Raw genomic sequence first — 23,986 nt, forward strand, 5'->3', positions numbered from 1 at the left:
CCGTAATGCTGAAAAACAGCTCAGACTTTTCCAGCTTTTCAGCATTGTGTTATTCTATACGGCGCGTTTACAGAACTGCCTAGACTAACCAATACAGATACAACATACAGCATTTCAAGAGGTTGATACTTGTAAGACATTATATTTACTCAGTTACATTTACTTCAGTAACTTTTTCGAGAGTAATGTACTTCTAAGAGTAGTTTTACCATGGAATGCTACTCTTACTCTGCTACTTTGGGCTGAACTAGTACCGTAATTTTTGGACTATAAGCCGCTACTTTTTTTCTTCATTTTGATACCTGTGGTTTATAGACCCTACCCACCGACGTCACAAAACCACGTGCTCGCTGTATGGTTCCGCCCACTTGTCCGTCATTTTGTCTCTGTATTAGCATTGGTTTCAATTGATCGAGGAATTTAAAATGCATTTCATGGAAGACCCGGTGCTTTCTGATGCCGTAAACTCACTGGATGTATTGCATAAAAGGCGTTATGTGGAAAAGCTTCGTTCTATACAGTCGCCAGATCCATATTTGATGCCCAAATCGATGTTTTTCGACCAACTGTCTTCGCCCTGTCTGCCTGACATCTGCTACGCTGATATTTACAATTATCTTGTCCACACAAAATCAGCCTATTCTCACGAAAATTTGAAAAACTTCAAGAGCTTGGAGGCTTATAAATACTTCGTTGCTGGTTGGGTGAAACAGGTCCTCGTCCACGAAAATTCGGCAGGAATCTATCTTGTGCTTGGAAAGGTGAGTTACGAAATTTTCAATTCAAAATCTTTTGTTATTGCTAACATCCACTGTCAAGTCTAATGTATTTCATGTCGTTTGTCAATGGAGTTAAGGCTTTTAATGTTTATATGGTTTAGCGATAGCACTCTCACTACATACATACGTGTATGTTGTCGGCGATTAGCCTAGCAATGATCTTAATTGTGGTTATTTGTCAGCCCAAAACCCTCTAAGTATATCTTAAATGCATCTTACGGGATATAAAATGACTACTACATAGTCTGTGGTGATTTTTTGGTGCCCAGTTTTCACGTCGAATTGCAGCCGTCCATTTCGCTCTCCTCTTTGGATCCCTGGGAATACGGTAAAACTTCAAGTCTCTCCTTCCATCTTCTCTGTTAGTGCAACCAACAGCCACACACGCCTTCACCATTTTGATTATTAATGTTAAGGAGCAGAAAAACACGCCGTAAATAGGAGGAATGTACGTAGCCGTAACAGGTTAACACTATGTTTTGACGGACAATTGGGTGGTACCATTCAGGAGAGCGGAGTTGTGACGTCACGTGGGTAGGGTCTATAGTCCAGTGCGGCTTATTTGTTGATTTTTTTTTCTTTCTAGATAACACTTTATTTGACAGCGGTGTCATAAGACTGTCATAAGATCATCAAAATTATGACATGACACTATCATGGACATTACTGAATGCTTATGTCATTAAGTGTCATTTGGCAAATTATGTCACTCAATTTTTGTCCATCTTGGATCTTTTGCATCCATTCAAAAGTGAGATCATTTGGTGGATAACACTTGATGACATCTGTTATAAGCATTCATGAATGCTCAGGACAGAGACATGTCATAATTATGATTGTGTAATGACAGTCTTATGGCACCACTGTAAAATAAAGTGTTAGCAAACACCATAACTAGCAATTGATGAAACAATTGGAACAGTAACTGAAGAAATATTTAGCACAGAACATGATTTTTGAGTGTTATTTACATCTGTAGCGCTGCGATGCATGCTAAGAGGCACGTTGGATGACAACAGTCAACAGCAGGTGACAGCAGAGGTTGACTGTCTCCCCCAAGGGAGCAGTCATTGGCCAAATAAAGCTTTGCACTAATTGGTTCAAAGTTTAATGATGGTTCATTTGGTCTTATGACAGTCGTATGATGCCGCTGTCAAATAAGGTTGTACCGGTTCATATCTTTTGGTGTAAATATCCCATTATACAGTGAAAACAGCTGTGGCTTGTAGTCCAGTGCGGCCTATATATGAATAAATTCTGTTTTCGAGCCAAATTTGGTGGGTGGCGGCTTATAGTCAGGTGCGTCTTATAGTGCGAAAATTAGGGTATTTTATCCCAGAAAATGATTGCAATTACAATTGCTTTGATAGTAATATCTTCATTTATTGTGCTTGTAATGAAAAAACACAAAAGAGAATGGGGGAGAAAAATTAAATCATCATTTCACACAAAACTCAAAAAATGGGCCGGACACAAGTATTGGCCCCCTTTGAAAAATCATGCGATTTTTCTCTAATTTGTGTAATTAACAGCACCTGTTACTTACATGTGGCACATAACAGGTGGGGCAATAACTAAATCACACTTGCAGCCAGTTAAAATGAATTAAAGTTGACTCAGCCTGTGTCCTTGTGTGTACCACGTTGAGCATGGAGAAAAGAAAAGACCAAAGAAGTGTCTGAGGACCTGAGAAGCAAAATTTTGAGGAAGCATGGGCAATCTCAAGGCTACAAGTCCATCTCCAAAGACCTGAATGCTCCTGTGTCTACTGTGTGCAGTGTCATCAATAAGTGTAAAGCCCATAGCACCGTGGCTAAAAGAAAAATTGACGAGAGATTTCAACGAAAGATTGTGCGGATGGTGGATAATGAACCTCGACTAACATCTAAACAAGTTCAAGCTGTCCTGCAGTCCGCATTAAGAAGTCTGAACACTACCAACAAATTTTACAGCATAATGTAGGGCCCAATGTAAGAAAGCTGGGTCTCCCTCAGAGGTCATAGGTCTTCCAGCAGGACAATGACCCAAAACACACTAATGACATCTGTCACAAGCATTCAGTAATGTCAATGATCGTGTCATGTTATAATTATAACGGTCTTATGACAGTCTTATGAAGCCGCTGACAAATAAAGTGCTGCTTTACAAAAGGCGCCCCATACGCTAACTATTCAAACTCGGAACTATTTTCTCCACCAGAGGGCAGTCATGCTCTTTGGACCAATAATTCTTCATTTATTGAATTTTTTTTTTCTCTCGTTGAATTCAATGATTTTTTTTGGGGGGGGGGGGGTACTTGTTTGGCTCAGGGGTAGCCAACTCTGGTCCTCAAGGGCCCCTTTCCAGTTTGTTTTCCATGTCTCCCGCCTTTAAAACACCTGAATCAAATGATCAGCTCATCAGTAAGCTCTGCAGGAGCCTGATAACGATTCTGATGATTTGAGTCAGGTGTGTTGGAGGAGGGAGACATGGAAAATAAGCTGGATAGGGGCCCTCAAGGACCGGAGTTGGCTACCCCTGGTTTGGCTTAATGTGGTTATGCAATGGGTTATTATTACATTATTATAACAATAGTGCATCTAGATAAATTTGTGCTCAGAAAAAAAATACCATTGTTTAAAAAAAATAAATCCAACAAATATATAAGCAGTTACTCACAATGTTTCTCATTAATTGAGTAGACTTTTCACCAAATACTTTTTTTACTTGTACTTGAGTAAATTTTTTTGGGACGACTACATTTACTTTTTACTTGAGTTACATTATTTTGAAGTAACATTTCTCTTACTTCAGTAAAACTTTTCGCTAATATTCCCACTTCTGATGTAGTCTTTCTCGGGTCAGTGGCGACATAAGGAAAAAATAACGGGGGGAAAGTGATATGATAATTTTATTACTTTCAACGTAACGTTTGAGGCGTCAATCTCAATTATGAAAAATTGCACCCTCTGCTGGATAACACTAAACACACCCGGCTAACTGCAGTGTCTATGTGTTCTTTTGAGTTGCGTGCCTTCATCGACGCTAGGCTAGTAGGGGCAAATCTGTCGGGTTGTCAACGCTTTCGCAATGTAGCCATGGATTGGACGGCAAGAAAACGTGGGGTTGCAGTCAGATGACATAGTTAACGGTTATGACAAAAAATAAATCTCACCAGAATTGAGGGGTAAGAAATTAATCATTTTATTTCAATGTCTACGCCTCACTTAGCCGGGCTGCTACATTATGCTAGCGTATCTGTGATTGGCTAGTTGAGACAAGCGCTTCCACCTGATGACGTAGAAGCAAGGGAGGGATGTAAACATGGCGTCTGGACAGCAATGGGTGTTGGTGGAAATGGTACAAGCGTTGTATGAGGTATCTTTCTCTTCTTCGCAGCAATTTGTCTACCAAAATGAAAATAATTCGCGTGTTTTTCCAACATACTGATATTACCTTTCGGAAATGTTGCCCCGAATGATAGTTGCTAACTTCCGGAGTCAGGAAGTAGCTTCTGTCCTGGTCCGACGTCCTCTTAACCAATCGCGTGTTGTGGTGTGGAACTCTTTGTCATGTACGAACCCGTCAACGCCGAAGGCACATCTGCTAAATTTCCAATTTTTTTAGTAACTATTTATACATGGCCAGGAATTATTATTATTTTTAGTCATGTACCAATTGTCCACAGTTCACACACCGGTTTTGAAGCAGAGTTATATATACTGCAACCCAGAACTGTGTGTCCTCACTGATAAAGCTGCAAGTTGGGATAGTATACATCCATGTACCATAATGTTTAACTGTGGTTAACAATATTTGTACAGTCATTTAAGGTGCCGTTTTATGGTATTGGAAAACATCCTTGTTTAACATTGCATAATGTGGGTAAAAATAATCCTTATATTACAGTCATGGGAAAAAATTAGGACACCTCGTTAAATATTCAGTTCTTCATTAAGAAATGTTCACATATCAATGTCTGATCTTGTTTTCTTTATCTCTGGAAAAGAAAGTGATTTAATTGCAGGTAAACAACAAAGATGAACATTGTTTTACTCATTAAACCAAATATGTTCAACCAAAATGCATATTCTAACTGAGAAAAAAGTTAGGACACCCTACCAACTTATAGCTAGTGTTACCTCCTTTGGCTAAAATAACTTCAGTGAGATGCTTTTTGTAGCCATCTGCCAGTCTTTGACATCGGTCTGAAGAAAGTTTGCCCCACTCCTCAACGAAGAATACTTTCAACTGTGAGATGTTTAAGGTTTTTTTTTGCATGTACAACCCGTTTCAAGTCACCCCACAGCATCTCAATGGTATTAAGATTTGGGCTTTGACTCGGCCATTCCAGGACTCTCCATTTCTTCCTTTTCAGCCAGTCCTTGGTGGATTTACTGGTATGTTTTGGGTCATTGTCATGTTGCAGGGTCCAGTTTCGCTTCAGCTTTCATTTTTTTCACAGATGATCTCACATGTTCCTCTGTCACCCTCTGATACACGATAGAATTCATGGTGGATTCTGTGATGGTTCGCTGGCCAGGTCCTGGTGTAGCAAAGCATCCCCAAACCATGACACATCGACCTCCATGCTTCACAGTTGGTATGAGGTTCTTTTCCTGGAATGCTGTATTGGGATTACGCCAAACATGTCCTCTGTTCTGATGTCCAAATAATTCAACTTTAGATTCATCTGTCCAAAGAACATTATTTCAGAAGTCCTGGTCTTTGTCCACATTCACTCTGGCAAACTTCAGTCTGGCCTTTATGTTCTTCTTGGAGAGCAAAGGTTTATTCCTTGCACACCTCCCATAAAGTTTAAACTTCTGAAGTCTTTTTCTGATTGTAGAGGCATGCACTTTCACATCAACATTAGCAAGAGCCTGCTGTAGGTCCTGTGATGACATTTTAGGGTTTTTGGAGACTTCTTTTGGCATCTTGTGGTCTGCTCTCGGGGTGAACTTGCTTCGGTGGCCAGACCTGGGCATGTTGGCAGTTGTTTTGAATGTCCTCCACTTGTAGACTATTTTCCGGACAGTGCAATGGCTGATTTTATATTCTTTTGAGAACTTTTGAAATCCCTTACGAGACCCATAAGCATCTACAATCTTCTTTCTCATGCTCCTTTGATCTCATCATGGTGTTTTCTCTCACTTCAACAGTCAGGGGCACGCCAAACTAAATGTGAGGTTTGAATAAGGTTAGCCTACTTCAAAACACTGAGTAATGGTGTTCTAATCATGTGCACCTGATGTGGTACTCCTGTGTGTGATTTTAGCCATTTTAAGTGGGATTGAATGTGGGGGTGTCCTACTTTATTCCTCAACAGTTTTATAAAAACTTTTTTTTTTTTTTTTTTTTAGTTTTAGTTGTTGAGTTATTTTAGTTGAATCTCTCAAGATTGTTAATATTGATATTAAATATCCATATGACCAAATATGTTAGAAAACACACAGGCTTCCATAGGGTGTCCTAATTTTTTCACATGACTGTATACTACAAACTAGTGCTGCAACTATTAACCAATTAACTCAAGTAATTAAATTTTGCTGCTTCAAGTATTCGAGTAATGGTTTGTTTTGAAAGTGTTCGCATTTAGTTTTATTCCTCGTGAGGAATAAGCGGCATGGAAAATGAATGAATGAATATTTAGGTGGATACACAGCCCTCTAGTGGCAATAGTGAATATGACATAACTCATTTCACATGGCTGAATCCAGCTGCTCCTTGTTAAAAGTTAGCATTTGAGCTAGCTGACTTTTGCTATCTAAGTTAGCCAATTCTTCTTTTGTTATACTTAGATCCTCATTTATTTCTTTTTTATACCGTTTGGGGCTGAACTCAGGTATTTAAATTTTTTATTTTCCTTAAACAATTATTCGAACTAACTAATTCATCGATTAATCGACTACTAAAATAATCGATAGCTGGAGCCCTACTACAAACAAGCACTTGGTAAACTATAAGCTTTCTACAACCAAGCAGCACCTCACCTATTCCAAGCACTGAAATCAGAAAACTATGATGTCACAGCTTCTGCCAAATAACATTGAACTCTCTTCCTTAGGCCCCGTCTTATCACCTCATTTTGGAAGGTATCCTCATACTATGGATCGTCAGGCTTCTTTTCTCTAAAACCTACAGGCTCCATGAGACAAATAAACTAACTGAAAAGGTAACAAATGTGCGTCACCAATGGGACTCCATTAATCTCCATTGGTGTTAATTCTTTGTTTGTCTTACAGGAAAAGGAAGATCTAATTGAAGAATGGCAGCCTGAACCACTTTCTCCCGCTGTTCCCAAAGATTCGCCATACATTACCTACGATGTTGTCACAGGGTAAAAGATTCAGCAAGTTCAGACTTGATGCTTCGAAAACTGCCTAGATATTGATTTTTAATACCTGTATGATGATGGAAAAGCAGCAACCTGAATGTTTTGACTGTACAGTTGAACCAAGGGCGTAGGTTTGCATAGGGACGGTAGGGATTAGCAACTTTTCAGGATGCTCAAATTGTCCCCACCAACTTTAAAGCAACCTTATTTGCATTATGTAATGAGTTCAGATATATCTGTAATTTAGATTGTCTTCCCGTATGTTATAAAGATATAATTGACCCTACCATTATTAAGTGAATTACTTTCATTATGTTCACTTACATTGACCCCTTTTCACTTGCTGAATGTGCCAGTCCATTTTTTTCCCCCTCAAACACACCTTTGATTTGCTGATGACTTGACCCCACACCCCTACATACACACACGAAATCACAGCCCCGAAACAAATACAACATGCCTCCGCCTTCAAAGACGATGAATATTAGAAGTTTTTTTTCCCGCCAGCAGCAGCCACTGTAAGTAATGTAAAAAGACGTCAATGTTGTGGAGCTTGGGAACACACCACTAATTTTGCTACTGTAAGTCCGACCTGGATCAGAGTTAGCGTAACATTAATCTGTGTGAATTTCCCGAACTCGAGTAGTAAGCTGCTTTGAGAGAAATATCTCCTGTATGTGTTTTCTATTGTTCGCAAAACAAGTTAATACCAAAACACAAAGCTTAATTCAATCACTTGAGGCTGTGAACTGATGAAATGATGGTGATTTTTAACATGTTTTTAAAACCTGGTGTAGTAAAATAATTAGGGCTGTCAAACGATTAAAATTTTTAATCGAGTTAATTACAGCTTAAAAATTAATTAATCGTAATTAATCGCAATTAATCGCAATTCAAACCATCTATGAAATATGCCATATTTTTCTGTAAATTATTGTTGGAATGGAAAGATAAGACACAAGATGGATATATACATTCAACATACGGTACATAAGGACTGTATTTGTTTATTATAACCATAAATCAACAAGATGGCATTAACATTATTAACATTCTGTTAAAGCGATCCATGGATAGAGGGACTTGTAGTTCTTAAAAGAAAAATGTTAGTACAACTTATAGAAATTTTATATCAAAACCCCTCTTAATTTTTTTGTTTTAATAAAATTTGTAAAATTTTCAATCAAAAAATCAACTAGTAGCCCGCCATTGTTGATGTCAATAATTAGTTACACAATGCTCATGGGTGCTGAAGACTATAAAATCAGTCGCACCCAAGCGCCAACAGAGGGCGGCAAAACTCCATAAAACATAACAAGTGAGCGTTTCACTGTACTGTCATTTAAATCTGTCTGAGCGGGGCATCTACGTTAATTGCGTCAAATATTTTAACGTGATTAATTTTAAAAATGAATTGACGCCCGTTAACGCTATAATTTTGACAGCCCTAAAAATAATACAAATGTATTTATTAACCACATAAAATTGATTTTATAATAATAATATTTTACTCTCATTTCATTTCCCATTTTGAATGACAGACCTCCAAGCCACAAAATCACCATCAATGGAAAAGAATGCATTAACTTTGCATCATTCAACTTCCTGGGCCTCCTTGACAATGAACGAGTCAAGGTCAGTGTTTGGTCGTCGTCTCCCGCTTATCCGAATCATCTACATGCTTATTTGTAAATTAAATTTTAAGTTTTCTGTAGGGGAAAAAGAATCAATGTTCATGTCCAACTACATTACAATTTGTTATTCCAGCAAAAGGCTCTGTCATCATTGAAGAAATATGGTGTCGGAACATGTGGTCCCAGGGGTTTTTATGGAACTTTTGGTAGGTCATTAATTGTTTTTAATTCAAAATAATAATAATTTAGCTTTTTGATACTGTGTGCTGAAAAAAAAGCCCATTAGTGAGTGCTGAAATATTTGTTAGATTTTTCCACGCGATCACATCAATTACCGGTAAATAGATCTTGCATTATAAGAATTTTGTCTATGAGTATTGAAGAGGAAAAAAGTAGAGGTAACGATAGCCAGAGTCGACTTTTTTATACGGGTTTTGTAATGCTCTTTAAGGCTCCAGTTACCGATTATTTAGGTAATTGAGTAATCTATTAATTAGTTCGAATACTCGAGTAATTGGATTACAAACATTTAATGTGGTGGGAATTCATTTTAGGAGATGTAAAACATACCTCCAATATTTATACCTCCAATAACATTCATTTCGGCTCGCTAAGATTGCACTTTCAAAAAAGCATGAAATGCGAATACAAAATAAAATTCCTGGGCGTATATTCATACTATGCAGAATTGCACTTTCATTTCACAAGAGCAATAAATGCATTGAAAGAAAAATGAAAATACTTCAGCTTCACCTCAAACGGTACAAAAAATTAATAAATGAGAATCTAAGTACAACAAAAACAATTGGCAAACTTGCATAGCAAAAGTCCGCTAGCTTAAATGCTATAAAATGCAAAAAAAAAAAAATTTTTAGGGCTGTCAAAATTATCGTGTTAACGGGCGGTAATTACTTTTTAAAATTAATCACGTCAAAATATTTGACGCAATTAACGCACATGTCCCGCTCAGATAGATTTAAATGTCAGTAGAGTGAAATGCCCACTTGTTAATTGTGTTTTATGGAGTTTTGCCGCCCTCTGCTGGCGCTTGGGTTCGACTGATTTTATAGGCTTCAGCACCCATGAGCATTATGTAAGTAATTATTGACATCAACAATGGCGGGCTACTAGTTTATTTTTTGATTGAAAATTTTACAAATTTTATTAAAACGAAAACATTAAGAGGGGTTTTAATATAAAATTTCAATAACTTGTACTAACATTTATCTTTTAAGAACTACAAGTCTTTCTATCCATGGATCGCTTTAACAGAATGTTAATAATGTTAATGCCACCTTGTTGATTTATTGTTATAATAAACAAATACAGTCCTTATGTTGAATGTATATATCCATCTTGTGTCTTATCTTTTCATTCCAACAATTTACTTCAGAGAAAATATATATATAATTTACAGAAAAATATGGCATATTTTATAGATGGTTTGAATTGCGATTGATTGTGATTAATTACAATTAATTAATTTTTAAGCTGTAATTAACTCGATTAAAAATTTAATTGTTTGACAGCCCTAATTTTTTTTACAAAGCTCTCAACACATTGCTCAAACTCTTATTCAAACACAAATAACTGCCAAATATACTTATGCAAAAAAAAAACATACCTTATGTTAGTCTTAACAGGGGGCAGCTGGATTCAGCCATGTTAGATGAGTTATGTCATATTCACCGTTGCCACTAGAGGGCAGTGATCCACTCCCAAAAAAATAAATGCAACACTTTCAACGCAAACCATTACAAAACAATGCGCCTTCCGTAGGTCAAAACATGTACTAAATATTATAGATTTTTAAATCAATAGCAATAATGTATGTGTTTCTAATAACATATTTTAGTAAAAAAGAAAAATTGTAGCTTATTAGAGACTACAAGTCTATCAGTACGTGGTTCCCTTTAAAAATGTTTTTACTTGACTTCCACAGCAGAAGCTAAACATATTTGGACCATTTTCAAGCAAGCGGCTATATGCGTTCTCCTGTTGACAATACCGACACAAAGAGTAGTCTTCAGTTGAAATATCATTATGCCAGAAGAAATTCTACCCAGTCTGATGTCATTTTTGACATTTTGTAAAATAGGCCGATCTAAAGTGGTTAAAAATATGGCTTGTTTTCTAGATGTTCACCTGGAGTTGGAGAGTCGACTAGCCAAATTCATGAAAACGGAAGAAGCCATCATCTACTCATATGGCTTTGCTACTATTGCGAGTGCAATCCCGGCATACGCGAAAAGGGGCGATATTATCTTTGTGTAAGTAGAGCTACAAGCCATCGTTTGTCATGCTGTTTTTTTATGCTAAACTCATTTGTTATGTAATACAGCATATGCAAAATGTCTCATTCATCATACTCAGGGATGAGGCAGCCTGCTTTTCCATCCAAAAAGGCCTGCAAGCATCCCGCAGCTTGATTAAGTACTTCAAGCACAATGACATGGAGGATTTGGAGAGGCTTCTACAGGAGCAAGAGTTGGAGGACCAGCAGGTTGGTACATGCAGGTTACAGTAATAATAGCTTTAAACATTGTTTCTTGTTAGTTTGACATGAAGAAAAGTGTAGTGTGTATACGCATATCCATATACTGCATACAAATTCTTCTTTTTGTTGTAATTCCCCCACTTTAATGATTAAGGTGATGTTAAAGTCAGACAGATATTACTAAAGTAAATATAAAAAATAAAATATTAACCCTTTATTGCCAAATGTATCACATTTGATACACCTAAAATTTCATGATTTTGAGGCTAATTCAGAATTTTGACATTTCTTTTTGGAAAAAAAAAAAAATGATGGATGCAAGTCAACACATGCATCTGCAGGTTTCATTAAAAAAAAAACAACAGGATTTAGCAAGGGTTATAGATATTAGAGCGCTTATTACACATATTCATTTTGACCTTTCTTTTTACAAGTTTGAAAAAAAAAGTTTCATTAGGACCTTATTTTTCAAATTTTGGGATTCTCTGATAATTGTTTCATGTTACAGGTATTTAAGGGTTAGTATTAGAGATGTCCCGATCGATCGGCATCCCGATCGAGCCGATCGATCGGGGTCCCGATCACGTCATTTTCAAAGTATCGGAATCGGCAAAAAAATATCGGCCATGCCTTTTTTTCATATATATATATATATTTTTAATTAAATCGTTTTCTAACTGTATTTAACGTTACAGACATAATATGTTACACTCATCCAGAGTCTTTAGGCTTAAGGTAGGGTTATCAAATTTATCCCGATAACGGCGGTAATTTTTTTTTTTTTTTTATGTATCACGTTAAATATTTAACGCAATTAATGCATGCGTTGCACGACCCACTCGCGCATTGTCGCGCTCAATCTGTAATGGTGCTGTATTACCCATTTAGAGAGATAAAAGGCAGCGTAGAATGAGTAGAGTGAATTTTGGCAGCCTTTGGAGCCTTTTTTTAATAGGCTAAAGCCTTACAATCCCTCTCCCTACGATTAGAAATATCATGGGAAGCAATGTGGGGAGGCAAGGTAGCAATTGATCTTTTTCTTAGCACCTTATGTTATTTCCCAACGCAGAGAAGATATATCAATTGGTAGCACTACGCACAGTCATGGTTCCACTTCCCATCATGCATTTGGGTTGAATGGCTGCAGTATCATTTACTGAAAGCTCAACAAATACACTAGATGGCAATATTTAGTCACAATATACAAAGTCACAAGTCTTTCTATCCGTGGATCCCTCTCACAAAAAGAATGTTAATAATGTAAATGCCATCTTGAGGATTTATTGTCATAATAAACAAATACAGTACTTATGTACTGTATGTTGAATGTATATATTCGTCGCGAGTTTTATTCATTTTTTTCTTAATGCATTGCCAAAATGTATATGATCGGGAAAAATTATCTGGAATGATTGGAATTGAATCGGGAGCAAAAAAAAAAAAGCAATCGGATCGGGAAATATCGGGATCGGCAGATACTCAAACTAAAACGATCGGGATTTGATCGAGAGCAAAAAAACATGATCGGAACAACCCTAGTTAATATAATATTTCGATGTTTAGTTTTCCCTGTATGTTATAATTATAGTAATTGCTGCAAAGTGTTTGTGTGAGCTGCAATTTCTATTAAAACGTACTGTACATACAAATGTCCATCATTTGCCAAAATGTAAATCTGATCGCATTTCTTACCGTTTTAATTGCAGAACCCTCGCAAGGCTCGAGTGACTCGCAGGTTTATTGTTGTGGAGGGACTGTACATTAACACTGCTGACATCTGTCCTCTTCCTGAACTGGTAATCCTATAATTATGTTTATCATGAAAGATTTTAACTCCAAACAATTCCAAACAATTTATATAGAACATTGTTTTGCCACAAGCTCAACTAGATTAAAGATTTCTTTGTAAGCAGAACTTTATCATGCCAAGACAGTACACTACCAAACTGTGAAGGGCACAAGACAGATGACAAACGGAGAGAAAAAAGTAGCGGCTTATAGTTCGAAAAATACTATATTAATTACCGTAATTTTCGGATTATAAGCCGCTACTTTTCCCCCTCATTTTGAATCCTGCGATTTATAGTCCAGTGTGGCTTATTTGTTGATTTATTTGGGTTAATAGGTAACACTTTATTTGACAGGGGCTTCAAAAACTGCTATAAGACAGTCATAATTATGACATGGTTATGACAAAAAAATGGGCATTAATGAATGCTTATGACAGATGTCATTAAGTATCTTCTGGCAAATTATGCCACCAACACTCCATTTATGTCCAGCTCGGATCTTTTACATCTATTCAAAAGTGAGATCATTTCCCGATGACACAAAATGACATCGGTCATAAGCATTCAATAATGCTCATGGCTAGAGGTGTGCAAAATTTCCGATTCTTAGATTATTCGCGATTCGGCCGTGAGAACGATTCACAAACATCCAAATTCCGATTATTGAAATATGCCAAGTAAAGCGGAAGTACAACACACTCAGCGCGCCGCGCGGTCAATGAGCAACGGAGCGAGAGTAGCTAAACATCATGCTTCTCATTACCCGGCCCCTCGGGTAATGCCAATGCTCAACTCACGGCTCTAGCTCAACTCATGCCACGAGATAAAAAAACACAACAACATACCTGAAGCTGCTACAAAAGTACGTCATCCACATAATGTTACGGTAGATATCATTTATATAAGACTAGATGCACTACGGTAGCGATAGCGTTTGCAGCACATCTACAAAAAGCTAGATGCAGACGTAGTAAACGGCCGCCATCTTAAAGCAGTACACTTCTCTGCAAGGCTGTTGTAGCGAACCTTCCAAGCAAACCTAATTAACTTTTTATCTAAAATACTCCTAAATCGGTAAAATATTGACTTGAATCTATCTTTAAAATAGTTTTAAAACTTTCACATGTCGAAAGTTGACAAAAGGGAAATTATGGATTAACGGGAGCAATTTTAACAACTTTAACGGTTGATTCACAACATTAAATTAATTGAATGTACTTTAAAGCTGCTGATACAGAATGGGGACTGGAGTTTTTTATTTACTGTTATTTTTGTATATTTGTTTACTGCTATATGTTAACTTGATACTGAAATAGTAGTTTGGTTTAGCCTGAGAGTATTTTTGAACAATTTTTGAACTAATGTACAAAACATTTAAAAAAAATAAATTAATTAAAAAAAAAAGGGGGGGGGGGCATCAATAATCGTTTTAGAATCGAATTGGACCATCTGAATCGTAATCGTAATCGAATCGTTAGGTGCCCAAAGATTCCCAGCTCTACTCATGGCAGTGTCATGTCATAATTATGATGGTCTTATAACAGTTTTATAGCAACACTGTCAAATAAAGTGTTACCAAATACCAGAGCTAGCAATTAATGAAACAACTAGAAGAGAAACTGAAGAAATAATTAGCACAGAACATGAATTTTGATTTTTATTTACATTTGAAGCGCCGCAATGCATGCTAGGAGGCACATTGGACGAGAACAGTGTTGACAGCTGGTTGCAGGAGTGGTTGAGAGATTGTCTACCCCAAGGGAGCAGTGATGGCTAAATGAAGCGTCTTAAAGCATTGCAGCCAATTGGTTCAAACTTTATGGTGGTTCATTTGGTCTTATGACAATCTTATCATGCCACTGTCAAATAAAGTGTTACCGGTTAATATCAATAGGTATAAATATCCCATAATACAGTGAGGACAGCTGCGGCTTGTAGTCCAGTGCGGCTTATCTATGAACGAATGCTGTTTTCATGTCAAATTTGGTGGGTGGCGGCTTATAGTCAGGTGCGCCTTATAGTCCAGAAGTTACGGTAGTAAGCATATTCTGTTGGCAGATAATGGTTCAAGCCTTTAAATCAAACAAATTCAAATTCTTGTTTGAGTCAAATTTATGTTTTTTATTTTGCTTCCATTTTTAATAACATTATCATTTGTTGTCCAGGTGAAACTGAAATATAAGTACAAGGTGCGGATTTTCCTGGAGGAGAGCATGTCTTTTGGTGTGTTGGGAGAGCATGGCCGAGGAGTCACGGAGCACTTTGGAGTCAATGTATGTACTTTCAAGTTTTCAAAGAAAACGTGAATACAACTAATGGTCATTTGTTTCAGCTCATGGTAAGTAATGTCTGTTCAAATGTTGTTTTATTGCTTTTTAGTCTGCATTAGATTTTTCTTGGGGGACTGATAACGCGTTTTCTGACTGTGCAGATAGAGGACATTGACCTAATCAGTGCTAACATGGAGAATTCCGTTGCCTCTATTGGAGGCTTTTGCTGCGGGCGCTCTTTTGTCATAGACCACCAGGTAACTACCACTACGCAAAAGTTGAAGGAACAAATGTGTCGACGACAATTATACAAAATGCTTATAACAGGGTATTTCTGTGAAACATATCTTTTTACTCAAAAAACACTGAATTAATGAATGATTTAGAATGGTTATTTTATTCTTCTTTTTTTTTTTTTTGTCAATGTCATTTCTTTGCAGCGCTTGTCAGGCCAAGGCTACTGTTTTTCTGCATCCTTGCCTCCCATGCTGGCTGCAGCAGCCATTGAGGCCCTCAGTATCATGCAGGAAAATCCAGGTACAGTTTAACTTTCATACAAAAATGTAATATTAACTGAATTGATATGAAACGTAATTAATGCACAAGCCAAGGTAGATTGAGTAGCCAAAGAGTTTACTCATGTGATAGTAGCATTACCCCAAATAGACATGTGCTGATTACCGGTTTCAAGGTATACCGTGGTATGAATGGAATGGAATTTTATTGTCATCATCATCGGTATCATTGACAATCATTAACAGTTACAAAATGTGATATGATTTGCCCGAAGGAACCGAAGAAGAAGACAAAGGCGGACGAGATGAAGCATATGCTTATCAGTTTGCCGTCCCCCATACAACTAAAGACGCACATTCAGGCACGGAACATACATCAAAACTGTACAATAACACAATCAACAATCTGAGTTTAGTAGCGTCCAGTCAAGCAGCTCAATTAATTTCAGGGCGTACAAGGTTATGGCTTCGTCATGTCCCTGACATTTTTGCATCTGTTTGCTGTGGAACATTTTGTTGTGGCAATGTGTGTGGCAAAAGTGATTATGTGTTATCACAGCTGGTGTGAGTAGCGGCAACAATTGGCGCACACAAAGGTCACTGTAACAGTTTCATCAGACATGTATGTATAAAATCAAACAACATGCTGTACATATTTTATCCCAAGATTAATGTCTCCATAACAAAAACATGCTTATTAATTATTATTAATAATTATTATTATTATTACTTATTATTATTATTATTATTATCCCCATATCATCAAGGACTGAGGGAATTTTGATGTCTTCTTCAGGCAGTCATCTTTGTAAATCTCACTGGAACAGCACCAAACAAAAGTTCCAGCATCATCACCTTGTCCAATGCAGATTCTTGACTCTTGACACCTTGTCCGATGTAGATTCTTGACTCTTGACAAGGAACGAAATTTTTTACAGCACAAACCAGCATAAACGATGGACACCATTTTTAGCCATTTTTAATCAAAATGGGGAGCTGGTTGACCTCGGATTGACTTATGAAAGAACTAATTATCTAAAAAACGTTAGCAGCACATTTTTATATGAATTTGCGTCTGATGGTGGGCCAACTTCACAGAGTTATACTTTTAGAGAGTGAATTCAGAATGCTAACCGTTGTTGGGATCTCCTAATTATTCCTAATCTTATTAAACATAAGTTGTGTCCTTTCATTGCAGAAATATTCACCATTCTGAGGGAAAAATGCACATATGTTTACAAAGCATTACAAGAGTAAGTATTCCAACATTATGTTATAGTTTGGGGGTTCATTGTTATTGTTTTTTTAGTCAACTATGAAAAAAAAATTAAAAAATCTCTGAATCAACACACAATATTAAGGTATTGACATCTACAGTAAGTATGTTCCTCAAAGAAGTCCAACAGTAACAGCAATAAACAAATTCCAAATCTCACTTGAATATACCATTTTTGTTTGTTCTTGTTTTGCAGAATTCCAGGGCTAAAATTAGTGGGAATGCAGTTTGCCCCAGCGCTTCACCTGCAGTTAGAGAGAAGTTCAGGCTCCAGAGAGTCTGACATGCAGCTTCTGCGCTCAATAGTAGATTATGTGAGTTTTCTAATTTACGCTAAATGCACCATCCTTTTGTGAGCTATTGTAACTCCTTCCATTGGTTTATTTGTTAGTGTATGGAAAGGCAAGTGGCTCTGACCCTTGCCCGATACCTAGAAAAAGAAGAGCGATATCCCCCTCCACCAAGGTATGATTAGCCTTTATCATAGACTTCACTATCAGTTGACGGGACACTGGGTTTGAGACCAATCCGTAGGGGGCCTATTTTCAAAAACTTAAAATTCCAATATTTTCAAAATCAAAGCCGCTAGCAACCTAAAACCAAAACAGGCACCATTCTTAGGCATATATGAATCTCCATGAGCAGTGACATCGAAAACTTAAAAGTCATTCCCTAATAAAATCTCGATTAATCCTTTTTATACAAGTATAACAAAACTTAAAATGGCGATAACATTCTCAAATTTTACGCTAAATGCATAAAAATCACCAAATGCAGAGATAATCACCTATATTTTCAGGATCAATAGCAATTTTTAACATATCATGTTTTTGCCCAAAATAGCAACTTACATTTTTTATAAGTTTTTTTAGAGCTAATAAATCACTCAATTTTACACATCAGAAACTTAATACTTGAGGAAAACATGCTGAATCATCTTAATTTTACTCAATAAAAGCAAATTTTGCATTTTTCTATATAGAATCACAACCTATTTAGCTTGATTCCGCTATTGTGTCAAGATACAAAATCCATCATGGCGGTCGTCACGAAATTAAGAGCTTTTTAAGTTGAAAATTCTTGTAAATAAATGCTTAAATCGCGGAATTTCTATAGATATGAGCGTAAAACAGTCTAAATTATTGGTTAAAAGCAAAAAACGGGCCGTTATCGTTCATTTTACGTCAATATTTCAAGCAAAAGTTACGGTATTGTGTAATCCAACATGGCGGCCGTCACGAAAGAAAGCTTTTTAAGTTGAAAATTCTTGTAAATAAATGCTTAAATCGCGGAATTTCTGTAGATATGAACGTAAAACAGTCTAGATTCTTGGTTAAAAGCAAAAAAACGGGCCGTTATCGTTCGTTTTACGTCAATATTTCAAGCAAAAGTTGCGGTATTGAGTAATCCAACATGGCGGCCGTCACGAAACAGAGCTTTTTAAGTTTAAATTTTTTGTAAATAAATGCTTAACTTGCGCAATTTCTATAGGTATGAACGTAAAACAGTCTTGAATCTTGGTTAAAAGCCAAAAAATGGGCAGTTATCATTCATTTTACGTGAATATTTCAAGCAAAAGTTACGGTATTGTGTAAACAAACATGGCGGCCATCATGAAACGAGCTTTTTAAATTTAAAAATTCTTGTAAATAAATTCTTAAATTGCAGAATTTCTATAGATATGAATGTAAAACAGTCTAGATTCTTGTTTAAAAGCAAAAAACGGGCCGTTATCGTTCATTTTACGTCAATATTTCAAGCTAAAGTTGTGGTATTGTGTAATCCAACATGGCGGCCGTCACGAAACACAGAGCTCTTTAAACTTTAAATTCTTGTAAATAAATGCTTAAATTGCGCAATTTCTATAGGTATGAACGTAAAACACTCTATAATCTTAGTTAAAAGCATAAAAACGGGCAGTTATCATTCATTTTACGTAAATATTTCAAGCAAAAGTTGCGGTATTGTGTAAACCAACAAAACTAAAACAAAGAGCTTTTTAAATTTAAAATTCTTGTAAATAAATGCTTAATTTGCAGAATTTCTATAGATATGAATGTAAAACAGTCTAGATTCTTGGTTAAAAGCAAAAGACAGGCATTTATCATTCATTTTACAAAAATATTTCAAGCAAAAGTTAAGATAGTGTGTCATCCAACATGGTGGCCGTCACAAAACAAAGAGCTTTTTAAGTTGAAAATTCTTGTAAGTAAATGCTTAAATTGCAGAATTTCTATCGATATGAATGTAAAACGGTCTAGATTCTTGGTTAAAAGCAAAAAACAGGCATTTATCATTCATTTTACGTCAATATTTCAAGCAAAAGTTATGGTATTGTGTGACCAAATCACTTTTGAGACACTCCTGCCTGCTTGGATGCATTTAAATCTTTGTCCTATTTCCACCTAAATCCGGCGTTAGAACTCAGCGTGTTTATCACAGTGAAAGCCAACTCAACGTTCTGCATGGGTCGGCCCCCTACGGGAAGGCGTGGCGCAATGTCTGTGGGAGTCGTTTTGTCAACTGATGGTGGAGTATGCCTTAATGTTGCCATTGCAGTTTGACAGCAGTTTATTGTCAATGTCTGTTATTGTCCTCAGCATCCGGGTGGTGGTGACCATTGAACAGACAGAGGAGGAAATACTAAAGGCCAAGTCCTGTATCCAGGAAGCTGCTTTAGCACTACTGAAATGAATGCCATTTTTTTCACTAATAATGTCCCTTGGCCTTTTACCACGCTTCCACCGCTCATACTGATGGACATTTTTGTATCAAATCACCCCCGCCCTCCTTTCAATAATGTCTTAGGAATCCTTATCGGGAATTTTGACTGACAGCTGTGACTACTGTAATTTTCGCTCTATAAGGCGCATCTGACTATAAGCCGCCACCCACCAAATTTTGCACGAAAACTGCATTTGTTCATAGATAAGCCGCACTGGACTATAAGCCGCAGCTGTCCTCACTGTATTTATGGGATATTTACATCAAAGATATTAACAGGTAAAACTTTGTTTGACAGCATCATAAGACCAAATCAACCACCATTAACCAATTGTTTGCAAAGATTCATTGCTTCAAGACGCTTCATTATGCCATCACTGCTCCCTTGGGCGAGAGGGTCATGCTCTGCTGCCACCTGCTGTCGACACTTTTGTTGTCCAACATGCCTCCTAGCATGCATTGCAGCACCACAGGTGTAAATAACAATCAAAATTAACGTTCTGTGCAAATTATTTCTTCAGTTACTGTTCCATTTGTTTCATTAATTGCTAGTCATGGTATTTGGTAACCCTTTATTTGACATTGGCGACATAAGACATAATTATAACATAATTATAACATGAAACTGTCATGAGCATTCATGAATGCTTATAACAGATGTAATTTAGTGATATCCGGCAAATGATCTCACTTTTGAATGGATGTAAAAGATCCAAACTGGACATAAATGGTGTTAGTGATATAATTTGTCGGATTATCCTTAATAACATTTGTCATAACCATTCAGTAATGCCTATGATATCGTCATGTCATAATTATGACTTTCTTATGACAGTTTTATGATGCCACTGTTAAATAAAGTGTTAGCTATGAACCCAAATAAATCAACAAATAAGCTGCACTGGACTATAAGCCGCAGGATTTAAAATACAGAAAAAAGTTGCGGTTTATAGTCCGAAAATTACAGTAATAAGCCAACATCTGAGATGTGTTGATTTATTCCTGCCTTCATGTGGTGTCGTAATTGGAGGTCGACCGACATAGGATTCTAAAAGGCTGATTTACATTACTGTAATTTTCGGACTATAAAAAGGTCGCCAACTAAAAGTTGCTTTGATCAAAAAAAAAATTTTTCATCAAAGAAAAATCATTTGGATTTTTTTTTTGTTGTTGTTGTTGAACTTTTTATGCAAAGCAAATGACCGTCTAAGTTGCTAGTCACATGATCTGTTCGAAAAATAATTTTGACCCATTATAATTTTTTTTTTTCACTTTTATTGCTTTACAACTATATATACAGCATATATATATATACACATATATATATACATATACATATATATTAGGGGTGTCAAACGATTAAAATTTTTAATTGAGTTAATTACAGCTTAAAAATTAATTATTCGTAATCAATCGCAATTCAAACCATCTATAAAATATGCCATATTTTTCTGTAAATTATTGTTGGAATGGAAAGATAAGACAAAAGAAGGATATATACATTCAACATACGGTATATAAGTACTGTATTTGTTTATGATAACTATAAATCAACAAGATGGCATTACCATTATTAACATTCTGTTAAAGCGATCCATGGATAGAAAGAGTAGTAGTTCTTAGTAGTAGTAGTTCTTAAAAGATAAGTGGTAGTACAAGTTATAGAAATTTTATAATAAAACCCCTCAATGTTTTCGTTTTAATAAAATTTTTTAAATTTTCAATCAAAAAATAAACTAGTAGCCCGCCATTGTTGATGTCAATAATTACTTACACAATGCTCATGGGTGCTGAAGCCTTTAAAATCAGTCGCACCCAAGCGCCAGCAGAGGGCGGCAAAACTCCGAAAATACAACAAGTATACATTTCACTGTGCTTTCATTTGAATCGGTTTGAGCGGGGCATTTGTGCGTAAATTGCGTCAAATATTTTAACTTGATTAATTAAAAAAATTAATTACCACCCGTTAACGCGATAATTTTGACAGCCCTAATACATATATATATATATATATATATATATATATATATATATATATATATATATATATATATATATGAAAGTCAATTACATGCGATTACACTTTTCGGCCACCAGGGGGGGCCTGGCCGAATCCACTTATGGCGAGAAGCAAAAGTTAGCGGTCGAATGTGGCGGCAGTCAACTGTTATTTTGTTTATTGTTTTCATATTGTTGCCACAATAAAGTGGAGAAAGCTATCAACAATTCCTCTCTTTCTTTCCGCCACATTTGGGGCTATTACGAAACCATTTTTAAAAAACGTTTTTATATTATTATTATTACTATACACGACAGGTGCCGGATCTGCCCAAATAAGTCCCGGAACACAGGGAGGCCAAAATCAAGAGGTGCCGGATCTTGTTCCGGCAGGATCTGGCACAAATTAACCCTCCTCAAATTAATTTGTGTCATTCTGCTAGTTGTCAGTCACCATATCACAAATGTTATGAAAATATGTTATGAAGGTTGAAAAGTTACCTAGTGTTGCTTTCAATTAAGTCCTCCTGTACGAACGCATTCTTGAAATCTGTTTGTTTGATTCCTCATCTGAGCTGGAATACTGTGCATTTCATCCTGATGTCACCATGGTTACTAAAATGGCACATTGTTTACTTGCTCAAGGTCATTGTTTCGCAGTGCTGCCACTTGCTCATGTCTTTTTTTTTTTTTTTTTAAGTGGTCAACTTCATGTTTCCAGAACACATTCAAGCAGGACACCATTTAAAGCACATAATTTTAAAATGAAAATTCCATAATTATTTTCTAAATGGCATGTTTTAAAGTTCCAATTACAGTATTATAAATAAAATATTTTCTGCCATCACTCTTGGTTTTATTGGATAGTTAAAAACGTGTTTTTAGGTCCTCTGTTGTTGTAGTTGTAGTAGCTTTATGCATCCACTAGATAGAGCTAGGGTAAAGGGAATGTCATGTCATTATTAACCAATATTGATCCATTTATAAGGTGCATCTGATTGTAAGGCGCACTGTCGGCTTTTGAGAAAATGGAAGACTTTAAGGTGCGCCTTACAGTGCGGAAAATATGGTAATTGAAACCTAAAAACATGCCATTTAAAAAAGTGATGACATTTTCATTTAAAAATTACATCCTTTAAATGGCATCCTCCTTCATGACTGCATTCTTGAAATCTGCTGATGGAATAAAACGGAAACTTTAGCATATTGGGTGACAAGAGCAAGTGGCAGCACTGCAACAGTGACCTTGAGCACAATTTGCTATTTTAGTAAAAAAAATAAAATAAAATAAACAGTTGAGCAATAGGGGTGTGCCCAAATATCAAAATGTATCGTGATACTTTGTATCCCGAAAGGATATCGATATGCTCCTGCCAAGAATCGATACAGGAGGAAAAAAAATACTCTATTATTTTGAAAAACAAAAACAGACATTGTAAGCAGTTACTCATAATGTTTTTAATTAATGGCATACCGCAAGCAACACGTCACTTTTGCTAATTAATATTCATGACGTTAGCAATTGTGGCTAGGCAGGTCAACCTCCCGTTTGACCCCAATAGTAAATGAATGGAAATAGTGTACCAAATAGATGTTTTCTAAGCTAAACCAACCAATTCTGTCTGAAAATGGCGTCCCTGGTGCCAAATTTACTGGTAAAGATGTGGAAGAACATAAAAATGTTCAGTTAAAGAGATGGCTCGAGTGTCAGGGCTGAAAAAGGCGGGAAAAAGAGCCAAGCCGACTTAAGATTAGCCTTAGCTAATTTTATCGACTCCTTTTTCTTACGCCACTGACAAGGACATTCTACTGTTTCAGCAGTCTATCCTTTACCACCATATGCCCTGTCTGTCATATATTATATCCTCTGGTTGTCTTACTTCTCTGACCGTTCTTGGGGGCAATTTACATTGCTATTTTTGTGTAGCAATCGCAAGTGCTACTCGGTGACAGCCAAAGAACACTTATTTTTTTCATTAGTAACAAATCTTACAGAAACGGAACATCAAACAGAAAAGGTAACGGTGGCAGTCACACACCATTTTAATTTTTTTCAGGTCATTCATTGTCAGACAGAAGCAGCAGGGCAAAACGCCACGCTAAAAAATAAGTAAAAAATATCCAAATGGCATACCTCTACATCCTCTGAAGGACCATATGGTTTACTGTATATGAAATATGAATGGC

General features: G+C 36.4%; 1 protein-coding gene across 1 annotated transcript; it reads left to right on the forward strand.

Moving 5' to 3' along the window:
* Positions 1-3,820: 3,820 nt before the first annotated feature.
* Positions 3,821-22,931, forward strand: sptlc1 (serine palmitoyltransferase, long chain base subunit 1). The gene is made up of 16 exons (XM_057818378.1): positions 3,821-3,945; positions 4,031-4,136; positions 6,826-6,933; positions 7,004-7,098; positions 8,637-8,730; positions 8,863-8,935; positions 10,867-10,999; positions 11,103-11,232; positions 12,933-13,022; positions 15,182-15,289; positions 15,448-15,543; positions 15,727-15,823; positions 17,000-17,054; positions 17,274-17,391; positions 17,469-17,542; positions 19,678-22,931. The coding sequence occupies exons 2-16, from the start codon at positions 4,083-4,085 to the stop codon at positions 19,769-19,771; spliced, it is 1,419 nt and encodes a 472-aa protein (XP_057674361.1). The 5' UTR covers positions 3,821-3,945; positions 4,031-4,082; the 3' UTR covers positions 19,772-22,931.
* Positions 22,932-23,986: the final 1,055 nt, after the last annotated feature.

This window comes from Corythoichthys intestinalis, chromosome 17, assembly GCF_030265065.1.
Source record: "Corythoichthys intestinalis isolate RoL2023-P3 chromosome 17, ASM3026506v1, whole genome shotgun sequence".
Lineage (NCBI taxonomy): Eukaryota > Metazoa > Chordata > Actinopteri > Syngnathiformes > Syngnathidae > Corythoichthys > Corythoichthys intestinalis.